Source organism: Dipodomys ordii, unplaced genomic scaffold (assembly GCF_000151885.1).
Source record: "Dipodomys ordii isolate 6190 unplaced genomic scaffold, Dord_2.0 Scaffold11, whole genome shotgun sequence".
Lineage (NCBI taxonomy): Eukaryota > Metazoa > Chordata > Mammalia > Rodentia > Heteromyidae > Dipodomys > Dipodomys ordii.
This window is the reverse complement of record NW_012267227.1, coordinates 14,652,300-14,663,991: the sequence shown is the minus strand read 5'-3', so window position 1 is coordinate 14,663,991 and position 11,692 is coordinate 14,652,300. Positions and strand designations below refer to the sequence as shown.

General features: G+C 44.4%; 1 protein-coding gene across 1 annotated transcript in view; it reads left to right on the top strand.

The window, feature by feature from the left end:
• The first annotated feature begins 4,263 nt into the window (after positions 1-4,263).
• The window catches only part of Spata5l1 (spermatogenesis associated 5-like 1), a 12,737-nt gene continuing 5,308 nt past the window's right edge, over positions 4,264-11,692 (top strand). The window contains exons 1-4 of the mRNA XM_013009968.1: positions 4,264-5,381; positions 6,261-6,446; positions 9,383-9,541; positions 10,775-10,984. Coding sequence (XP_012865422.1) covers positions 4,287-5,381; positions 6,261-6,446; positions 9,383-9,541; positions 10,775-10,984 — 1,650 coding nt within the window. The 5' untranslated portion in view covers positions 4,264-4,286. The remainder of the gene's footprint in view (positions 5,382-6,260; positions 6,447-9,382; positions 9,542-10,774; positions 10,985-11,692) is intronic.

Below are 11,692 nucleotides of genomic sequence, written 5' to 3'. Positions count from 1 at the left end.
AGGCCCAGAGTTCAGGCCCCACGACTGGACACCCAAAAAATAAATAAATAAAAATCCAATGGCCTGTAGGCTTATTGGTCCTGGACTCCCTCTAGTGGCTCATGCTTTTGGTGCTGTAATTGATGCTTTTCAATACACAGCATTATCATTTGGCCATCTTAACAGCAAGGCAGTAAAAAACACCTACACAACTATTAGAATGATTTTCTTTTTCTTTTTCTTGATCTTGGGGCTTGAACTCTGGTCTTGGGCACTGTCCCTCAGCTCTTCAGCTCAAGGCGAGTGCTCTACTGCTTGAGCCACAGTGCTATTTCCAGTTTTCTAGTGGTTTATTGGAGATAAGAGTCTCACGAACTTTCCTGCCCGGGCTGGCTTTGAACCGCAATCCTCAGATCCCAGCTTCCTGAGTGGCTAGGATTACAAGTGTGAGCCACCTTCGCCAGGCACCATAAATTTTAAAAGAAAATCATTTTAAGCCGGCGCTGGAGGCTCATGCTTGTAATCCTAGTTACTCAGGAGGCTGAGATCTGAGCATTGTGGTTCAAAGCCAGCCCCGGCAGGAAAGTCCATGAGACTCCTATCTCCAATAAAACACCAGAAAACCAGAAGTAGTGCTGTGGCTCAGTGGTAGAGTGCTTGTCTTGAGCTGAAGAGCTGAGGGACAGCACCCAGGCCCAGAGTTCAAGCCCCATGACTGATTAAATAAATAAATAAATAATATGTCAAGCTGGGTGTAAGTGGCTCACACCTATAATCCTATCTACTCAGGAGGCTGAGATCTGAGGATCGTGGTTCAAAGCCAGCCTGGGCAGGAAAATCTGTGATACTCTATCTCCAATAAACCACTCAGAAAACTGAAAGTGGCGCTGTGGCTCAACTGGTAGACCACTAGCCTTGAGCTGAAGAGCTGAGGGAAAGCACCCAAGCCCAGAGTTCAAGCCCCAGGACTGAAAAAAATATTATGTCATTGATTGTTAAGATAAATATGAATTTATATATAATTGCAATAATAGTGTTAGTAATGGTCTGACTCAAAAAAAAACAGAATAAATTTTACTGACAGGATGATATAGTTCTACTGAGAGTGAATGGATAAGAATTGAAGTCTCAGAAACAGGTTCCTTTGTTGATTCTGTTTGCAACCTAAGGTGAGGATTGGGCATTTTAGGGAGTGAGTGTAGTGACTATTCCTGGCTGTGGGTCCTACTTTAATTTGACTATAAAACCAACCTCAGGGGGCTGGGAAGGTGGCTCAGTGGTAGAGTGCTTGCCTTGCATGCCTGGGGCCCTGGGTTCAATTCCTCAGCAGCACCACATAAGCAAAAAGAAAAAAGCTGGGAGTGGCACTGTGGCTCAAGTGGTAGAGTGCTAGCCTTGAGCTGAACAGCTGAGGGACAGCGCCCAGGCCCAGAGTTCAGGCCACACGACCGGACCGCCCCACCCCCCAAAAAATAAAACCAACCTCAGACCAACCCCAAACAACATATAGTTTCCTTCATATTATATTCTTAACATCATAACCTCTACCTCAATTTTAAAGCAATGCAGAAAACTATAACATTTTTTATCATTGATTTCTTTTTTTTTTCCAGTTGTGGGGCTTGAACTCTGGGCCTGGGCACTGTCCCTGAGCTCTTCAGCTCTAGTGCTCTACCACTTGAGCCACAGGGCCACTTTCTGGCTTTTTCTGTTTATGTGGTGCTGAGGAATCGAACCCAAGGCCTCATGCATGCAAGGCAAGCACTTTACCACTGAACCACCTTGCCAGCCCCTCTGCATATTACCTTTATAATAACAATAACAAACTTAGCTGGTTGCCCGTGGCTCACGCCTATAATCCTAGCACTCAGAAGGCTGAGATCTGAGGATTATGGTTCAAAGCCAGCCCAGACCTTCTCAGCCCCTATCATTGATTTCTTTATGCTTACTTCCCTATGTTGACATTGGTCATGTCCATTGGTTGTACCTTCCTCATGACTATGCTTAAAACAAGAAGTGGAAAAAAAATCTTAAATTCACCACATTAAACTTCCATTTCCTGGCCAGTCTGTACTATTGATGTACACAAATATATTAACTCTTTTACATGACAACCCTTTTTATTTAATACATTTATTGTCTTTTTTCTAGATCTGCAAAAGCTTTTTGTAGCTGGAATAAAAGAAACTTCATGAGCTATAGGCAATATGATACAATAACTTCACGGGTATGCTATTTATACACTTTAGGGATCAGTTTGTTAGTTTTGTCAGTTATGGAGCTTGAACTCTGGGCCTGGGTGCTGTCCTTGAGCTTTTTTATTCAAGACCTAGAGCTCTACCATTTTGAGCCACAGTGCCACTACCAGTTTTCTAGTGGTTAATTGGAGATAAGAGTCTCACGGACTTTCCTTCCAGGGCTGGCTTTGAAGCTGTGATCCTTACATCTCAGCTTCTTGAGGAGCTAGGATTACCAGTGCGTGCCATCTTATTTCACAAAATGTTATTGAAAAAGTCTGAAGACCAGAGGGAAAGAAGCTAAAAAATAGTAAGAGAAAGAAGAAACTAAGAACATGTAATTTGCCTACTTTAGGACTTAATGCTATGTGCATTATTTTGTGGAGCCTTTTAGTTTTTTTCAGCTCTAGAGATGGGAAAGTACAGCAGAAATCAGATAAGTTACTGTGGAGTCTAAAAACCTGTCATAGTGTCTGCCATTAACTTCAGATAGAATGAGGCCAGGAATTGGCATTGGTCTTAGGGTTTGTAATCACATAACACTTTCTCTTCACAATATATTGCTATAATGTGGAATAATTGGCATAACAACAGCTTCCCAGCACCATGGGCACAATTCAGGATATCCATTTTGTTATCTCACAAATCTGGATTGCTGTGAAGGCTGGACAAATAAAGATAGGAGGATGTGAATAGAATTTTTAAAAAGAGCATATTTTCTTGCCTTTGAATATCTGTAGTTTTGCTTTGTTTTGCCGGTCCTGGGGCTTGAATTCAGGACCTAGGCTCTGTCCCTGAGCTTCTCTGTGCTCAAGGCTAGTGCTCTACACTGGAGACACAGCGCCACTTCGAGTTTTTTCTGTTTCTGTGGTACTGAGGAATTGAACCCAGGGCTTCCTGCATGCTAGGCAAGCACTCTACCACTAAGCCCCCTGTAGTTTTTTTTTAAAAATGAGAATTAAAAAATATAGGAGCCCAGGAGCAGGTGGCTCCGGTGGCTTATGCCTGTAATCCTAGCTGCTCAGAAGGCTGAGATCTGAGGATCGCTGTTCAAAGCCAACCGGGACAGAAAAGTTCGTAATCGTAAGACTCTTATCTGGGACAGCATCCAGACCGAGTGCAAGCCCCAGAGCCCCAGGACTGGGGTGGGGGCTGGGGGGGGGGAAGGGGTAGAAAGAGAGGGAGAGAGGGAGGGAGAGGAGGGGGGAAGAGAGGAGGGAGGGAGGGAATTTTCTGATATAAATAGGAGTTACTTATGAGAAGGGGAGAGAGAAGGCAGAAAGCAGGGGGACAAGTAATAGGCAGTTAGTGATCTGCCCAAATACAGTCTAGGACTTATGCTTCTGTGCACCAAATAGCCAGTAAGCATGTATTGCAAGAACAAAAGAGGTCAGTGATAAACTTTCAAAGGAGTAAATATGGGATCAGAACAATTTATCGGTGTGCTAGGATTATATCAGATAGCTTAGTTTTCCTTCTCCCCCGCCCCCGCAAAGATTTTGTTTAAAAAATCTGATATTTTTATAATATTTTGCATAACTCACAAAACAGTCTGCAAAGGACTTTAAATATCATCGAGCTCCTCTTCTGCTACGCTGGTGCTTTTTTGGTAGAAAGTCATGTCTGGACTTCCCCAACAGGTTGGAACCCCAGTTGTAGCAGACGGAGCACAACTATTCCAAGTCACGGAAGACATGAATACTATAGCACTCAAAATGCGGCTGGGAAGAGTATGCAATGGCGGTGACTCCCATCGTATGTGTGACCACCAAAGGTACATACATAATGCACTAGTAAAGTGAGCTTACGCTGCGCCCCCGTCACCTGTTAACATAAATAATCAACACAAAACCCTCAGAAAGGGAAAAACTCCCGCGGGGTGAATCCACACTCCACTGGAGGGCGGGGCTTGTCGCATCGCTTTCCTATTGGTCCTCCTGGCCTTCACTCAGCTGCTAGCAACCAATCGTCTTCGACGCACGCGCGTCATCGGCTTCCGCCGTGGAAGCGCGCTGTCCGGTTGGTGGAACGCTTGCCCGGGTTTCCCGGGGCCTGTATCTCCCTCGTGTTATGGCACCAGACTCGGGTCCCGCACCCGAAGCTCCCCTCTTAACTCTGTTACCGGTAGATGCGAGGGACCGGGGCACCCAGCGCTGCCGCCTGGGCCCGGCCGCCCTCCGCACCTTGGGCGCGCACCTGGGCTCAGCGGTGAGGATCTCGCTGCCGGATGGCGGCTCCTGCCTCTGCACGGCCTGGCCGCGAGCGAATGGGGCGGACGGCTTCGTGCAGTTCGACCCGCAGTGCGCGAGTCCCGGGGCGGCGGTGGAGACGCTGGGGTCTCGGAGGAGCCTCAGCCTCAGCAGCCTCCACCCGGTGCCCTGTCCCCGCCTCCGGCGCCTGGTCGTGTGGCCGGTGTTTCGAGAAGAGGCGGGCGCGCCGGCGACCCCGAGTCCGGCCGTGGCGCTGGAGGCCGCGCAGGAGTTGCTGAGGAACCGGCCTGTCGCCCGGGGACACGTTCTGGCCGCTCCTCCCGGCGCCCCAGGCCCCGTGGCGGCCCTGCACATCGTCGGCGGGACGCCCGACCCGCATCTGGCTGGGCTGGTCACCCCTAAAACTTGCATCGTCCTCAGCCGGGATCCTCCGTCGCAAGCTGAGCGTCCACCCGAGGTGTCCCTGGGCGGCCTTTCCGAGGTGGCCGACTCGCTGCGTGAGCTGCTCTGCCTTCCACTGCGCTACCCCCGCGCCCTGGCAGCGCTGGGTCTAGCGGTACCCCGTGGGGTGCTCCTGGTGGGACCCGCCGGAGTGGGAAAGACCCAGCTGGTGGGATCGGTGGCCCGGGAGGTGGGTGCCCAGCTGCTGGCAGTGAGCGCCCCCGCGCTGCAAGGCTCCCGGCCTGGGGAGACCGAGGAGAACGTGCGGCGGGTCTTCCAGCGTGCTCAGCAGCTGGCCAGCCGCGGGCCCAGCCTCCTCTTTCTGGACGAGGTGGACGCCTTGTGTCCTCGGCGAGGAGGCCCTCACCAAGCCCCCGAGAGCCGCGTGGTGGCCCAAGTGCTGACCCTGTTGGACGGCATCAGCGGGGATCGCGAGGTGGTGGTTGTGGGAGCCACCAACAGGCCAGACGCGTTAGACCCTGCGCTGCGCAGGCCCGGGAGATTCGACCTAGAGGTGAATAACCCGCGTCCCTGGAACCTCTCATCTTCTGGCTAGTCCCCAAGGGCCTTTGCTAAAAAAGATTTGTGGGTCACTGAGGCTGTATTAGGGCCCTTTGTAATGATTGCATCTAAGGTCTGAGAAGCAGGGTGGCTGGATGAGGTTAATTTGGTTAGGCAGGTCCTGAAAATGATTTTTGTGGTCTTGGTAATGTTGATTCTTACAGCAACTAGGTATCTACCAAGTGTATTAGTTAATTTTAACATTCAGAGCCACCCTATCTTACAAACTTTGATCTTAAATTGATCGTTGACATTTAAAAAATAGAAAGTTTAGTGATTAAGTGATACATGAGTTTTTTGTGACAAGCCAGGACCTTCATATTCCTCCTGACTACTGGATTATGGTAGGTTCTCAAAAATAACAGACTTTTTAAGTGGCATATGTGATTTTCATTGTGCAACTTTCCAGCCTCTTGGTCCACTGGAAAACTGGAATGCTCATATATTCAGAATCTAAGATATGCTTAAAAAATGCATGTTAGCTGGGCATTGGTGGCTCAATTCTGTAATACCTAGCAGCTCAGGAGGCTGAGATCTGAGGATTGTAGTTTGAAGCCAGCCTGGAAAATCCATGAGACTTTTATCTCCTAGTTACCACTAAAAGGCAAGAAATGGCGCTGTGGCTCAAGTGTTAGAGCACTAGCTGCTAACCTTGACCAAAAATGCTCAGGGAGAGCAAGCACCCAGACCCCTGAGTTCAAGCCCTAGGACCAACACACATACATGCATGTGCATCTGTTAGTTCCAAAACAGATCACTGCATTTTCTTAGACGTGAGTATAGAAAATTTAAATTGTAAATCTTAATTTTCCTGTTTTTTCCTTTGCTTTAGGTTGTCATTGGGACTCCTACGCTTAAACAAAGAAAGGACATTCTGCAAGTGATCATCTCAAAGATGGCTGTCTCCAGTCACATAGATTTGGGTCTTCTAGCAGAAATGACCGTGGGCTATGTTGGGGCTGACTTGAGGGCACTCTGTAGGGAGGCAGCCATGCATGCGCTCTCTCATAGAGAGAAGGTAAGAACTGGTCTGTGACCAGCTGTTTATCTTTATGAATGTCACAAAGCAATCTGGAGGTTGAATGTTTACATTTTTTTTTCCTGGAATGGTTTATAGCTTCCCTAGCTGTTTCTTAAAGTCATTTTTTATATCTCAACTACTCTAGCACCAGTACTCAGTCTCTCTTTTTAAGATTTCAGATTGGCTATTCTACAGGCTATTTCTCAGTTTGATTTGACTGATATTTTAGAGATAATGATCTTAGAAATAGTGATTTTCAACACTGTTGACTGGGAAGTCACTTGGTATATAATCTTTAATCCCTGAGTTCCTTCAGAAAGAAATCATTTCAGCAGGCTGATGATGTTATGGCAAAATTTTCACCCTCTGTTGAAACATCAAGATTGTCTTTTGAGGGCTGGGAAGGTGGCTTAGTGGTAGAGCGCTTGCCTTTCATGCATGAGGCCCTGGGTTCGATTCCTCAGCACCCCATAAGCAAAAAGAAAAAAGCCAGAAGTGGTGCTGTGGCTCAAGTGGTAGAGTGCTAGCCTTGAGCTGAAGAGCTGAGGGACAGCACTCAGGTCCAGAGTTCAGGCCCCAGGACCGGACCCAAAAAAATAAATAAATAAAGATTGTCTTTTGATTTTAGCTACAAAACAATGCTATATCATCTTCAATTTTGAAAGACCTTACGTAAAGAACTTACATTGTTCCTAGCTTCCTTTTCCTTGTTTTTCATTCTGAAGATGGAGAAAAGACATGTGAACCTCTAAGTCCTTATCTTATAGGTTTAGAATCAGAACTACTTGATGACAGAGGTATGAGAATGTATGCCTTTTGAGGGAGAGAATGAAAAAAAGAGATGGGAAAGGAGAGTCCCTCTGCTTTGAAATTCCAGGCTTGACCTACAGGGCTTCTGGCTTAGATGTGCCAGTGAGCTGCTGTCCTCCTAGAGTGGATCCTACTGCTGATGTAGAGAGCTTAACCTAGCATGGTTTCCACAGGTGACAGATGAGTTCAGAAACAAGGTGAGTGGAACAACGACAGGCAAAAAAATAAAAAGGAAGGGACAGAAACATCTGGGAAGATACTGACTTTTCCTTTCTGCACCTAGGCAGCTGAGGGGTAGCTTCTGTTTTTCTCTGTACCAGAACAGATGGATCTATTAAAGTTGATTAAAATTTTTCCTAAAGTCCTATTAAAGGATTAGAACTGTGATTTTATATATCAGAGGATAAGAATTTATATGCCTGAAAGGGTTGTGGAAATCAAATGAAATAACAGTAATCTGAACTATAAATGAGATTTTCAAATGTTAGTTGCTATTGCCTAAAAATTAATAATTAATTACTCAGCATCTAATACTAAAAACCAGGAAAGATGCATAGTTATATGTTGTATAACAATGTATTATTCAACAGTAGGCCAAATGTACAAGACAAATACCATATACCTTACCTGTGCAGTTAGCTATACCATCTAAGTTTGTCTAAGTGCCATTTTGTGTGTGTGTATATGTCAGTTGTGGGGCTTGAACTTAGGGCCTAGGCACTGTCCGGAGCTCTTTTGCTCAAGGCTAGTGCTCTACCATTTTTAGCCACAGTTCTACTTCCAGTTTTTGAGAGTTAACTGGAAATAAAGAGTTTCACAGGGCATTTGCTGCACAGGCTGGCTTCGAACTGCAGTCCTCAGATCTCAGCCTCCTGAGTATATAGGATTACAGGTGTGAGCCACTCAGCTACATGGGCTTGAACTCAGGGGTCTGGGTGCTTGTTCTCCCTGAGCATTTTTGCTCAAGGTTAGCAGCTAGCGCTCTATTTCTGGCTTTTTGGTGGTAATTAGGAGATGAAAGTCTCATGGACTTTTCTGTCCAGGCTGGCTTCAAACATTTTTAAGGGCCCACCCCCAGATGTTGCTGTTCCTATCTACAGAATACAGTAGCTATGATCATAATCCAGGCTGGCCTGGATCCTAATCTTTACCTCTGGAGTAGCTAGGATTATAGGCCTGAACCACCGTGACCAGTCAGGAGGGTTTTATTGTTGTTTATGTGTGTGCATGCCAGTCCTGGGACTTCTACTTAGGGCCTAAACAATGTCTCTGAACTTTTTTGATCAAGGGTAGCATTCTTATCACTTGAGCCACAGCTAGTACCATAGACTTTCCTGTCAATGCTGGCTTCAAACCATGATTCTCAAATCTCAGCCTCCTGAGTAGCTAGGATTATGGGTAGGAGCCACTGGCACCCAGCAGCTTTTTTTTTTTAACTAACAAAAAGAAAAGTGGTCAGGGAAAAACAACTTCTAAGATCATTTTCCCAAAGTCTAAGATCATTTTCTAAGATCATATACAGAGGAAAAATGATCTTTCTAAGCGTAATGTAAAAATAGCTAGAAAGTATAAGATAGGCTAATGGTCATTTGTGTTGGTAAAACAATACTGTAAGCAAAAAATCAAGACCAAGAAGAATGCTCTTAAGCCCCATTTCCTGAGAATGACCTAATATGTCTCAGGATAATCAATTTATAGTACTTTTATGCAGTAGTATATTGTGCAATTGTTGAGTGACAAGTATAATATTGACATAATAAAATTTCTAAGATAAGTGAAAAAAGTTAACATGACTGTATATACTAAGCTTCATTTTGCTTATCTGTTTGAAAGGATATGTGTGTGCTTATTGTCATGAAGGTACTAGAAAAGATGCACAAGAAACTGTTGGCATCCTCTGAGGATGGGTGCTGGTGGGAACTGATGGGAAGATGTTCAGTTTTTCTGTGCTTTCGCTATGTGTTTATACACATAGCCTTAGCTATGTGTATAAATTTTTTTATGATGATAACCAAATGGATTTATAAGGATTTCAATTTAAAAAGGAATTGTGCTTCAGTACTACAAAAAAAGGCCTACCTAATTTTTTGTTTGATTGTGTTTTGATGGACGTATTTCTTCAGAACCAAGACCATCTTATGATTGATGAAGCAGATTTTCTTGAAGCTTTTAAAATGATTCAGCCTTCTTCATATCGAAGTGTCATTGGACTAACAGACATAAAGCCTGTTAGCTGGGAGCAGATTGGTGGCCTTGAAGATGTGAAATTGAAGTTAAAACAGGTAATAGTTAATTTTCTTAAACCAATGAAAATGTTACCGATTAATCGGTACAGGTATGTAAAATGAAAATATACCACATGGAAACTGTTCTTGCTGTGGTCACTAATGTGATCCTTACATCTAAATTCAGTTTTCAGGCTATATTTAATTGGGAAATTATGTTTCATGATTTCTTCCCATCTTAACACTCTCTTTGTTTTTGTTTGAGAGGTTACATATCATTATTTGTGAGCCAGTGCCTTGGAGTTACATTGCTTAGAGACCAGTCTTAGTTCTGCCACTTGGCTAACAATAAGAGCTGGGCAAGTTAACTACTGCTAAGCTTTAATTTCTGCATCTAAAATTGTGGTAGTAGAACCATTTACCTGAGAAATATTCAAGATTCATGCACTATTAAGTTAACATCTATGAGTGTCTCTTTTGCAAAGTGCTGAGGTTTTAGAGATTAACTTTGCATTCTAGGAAGAACAGAACAGCAGAGTCAAATGGAACAGCAAATTGATAAGTGCATTAAAAGCAAAAGGTGGAAATACACTGAAAGTGAAAGGTAGATATAGCACAATAACCAGGAACAGAGATTTCACTTTGATTGGGGTGGTGAGGGAAGTCCAAGGAAGTGAAATTTGGGTTGAGACACACAGTGAAGAATGGCCCCAACGATGCTGGGGAAATGTTCAGGAACAGAAAGTATAGCAAGTAGCCAGGCGCCAGTGGCTCACACCTGTAATCCTAGCTACTCAGGAGGCTGCGATCTGAGGATCATGGTTCAAAGCCAGCCTGGGCAGCAAAGTCTGTGAGACTCTTATCCCCAATAAACCACTAGAAAACCGGAAGTGGCGCTGTGGCTCAGAGGTAGAGCGCTCACCTTGAGCTGAAGAGCTGAGGGATAGTGCCAAGTCCAGCATTCAAGCCCCATGACAGACAAAAAAAAAAAGTATAGCTAGTAAAGGTCATGAGATGGAACCATACCAGGTATTTGGATGCTGGATTATGGAAAGCCTTGAGTAAGGAGTTTGACTTTATTCTAGTCCTGATAGCAAGTCTTTGGAGGATTTAACCAGAAAGTGGTTCACCCTACCTTAAGTTCTAAAATCTCTAGCTACTAGGTAAAGATTGGATTGCATTTCAGCTCATCCTGAGAATGGTCAAATGAACAAAAGAGTCTACAGATTCATTTGGCATGTTATTGTTAACACTGAAACAAGTCTTCTATCACTTTCTGTCTGTCCATAGAGTGTCGAGTGGCCGCTGAAATTCCCTCAGGAATTTGTTAGGATGGGCCTGACACCGCCAAAGGGCATTCTCCTCTATGGTCCTCCTGGATGTGCTAAAACCACCTTGGTGAGGGCCTTGGCCACAAGCTGCCATTGCTCTTTTGTTTCCGTGAGTGGAGCTGACCTCTTTTCACCCTTTGTTGGAGAATCAGAAAGAGTTTTATCTCAGGTTTGTGTATTTTCCCAAGTATTTAAGTTTACCTTTAACTTTATTTTGATAAACTTCTATTTATAAATATTTTACTAGTTTTGTCTAATTATACAAATGGCACAGGTTTGCTTATAAAAATTTAGAAAATGTAGAAAAGTTTGAGATACTTCATAATCCCTCTACCTGTTAATCCCTCTACCTGTTTTGGTGAACTCACTTACTTTCTCCTTCCTCTGGCCTTCCCTCCCTCCCTTTCTTCCTTTTTAAAAATAAAGCTGTCCCTGAGCATTTTTTGCTCAAGGCTAGCACTCTACCACTTGAGGCACAGCTTCATTTCCAGCTTTTTGGTAGTTAATTTGGAGATACAAGTCTTACAGACTTTCCTGCCTGGGCTAGTTTCAAATTGCACTCCTCAGATCCTGACTTCCTGAATAGCTAGGCTCAAGCCACTGGTACTCAGCCCTGCTTTTTTTTTTTTTTAATTTAACATGAATGCTCTTAAATTTCATGTTAAATATTCTTTTAAAGTATTTTTTTTTACTCCTACATATCTTTATTCCTTGTTTTACATACTCATGCACCAATTCTTAGGCAACTAGAATCATTCTCTGTTTTAAAAATTATAAATAATGGGCTGGGAAGGTGGCTCAGTGGTAGAGCGCTTGCCTTGCATGCCTGAGGCCCTGGGTTCAATTCCTCAGCACCACATAAGCAAAAAGAAAAAAG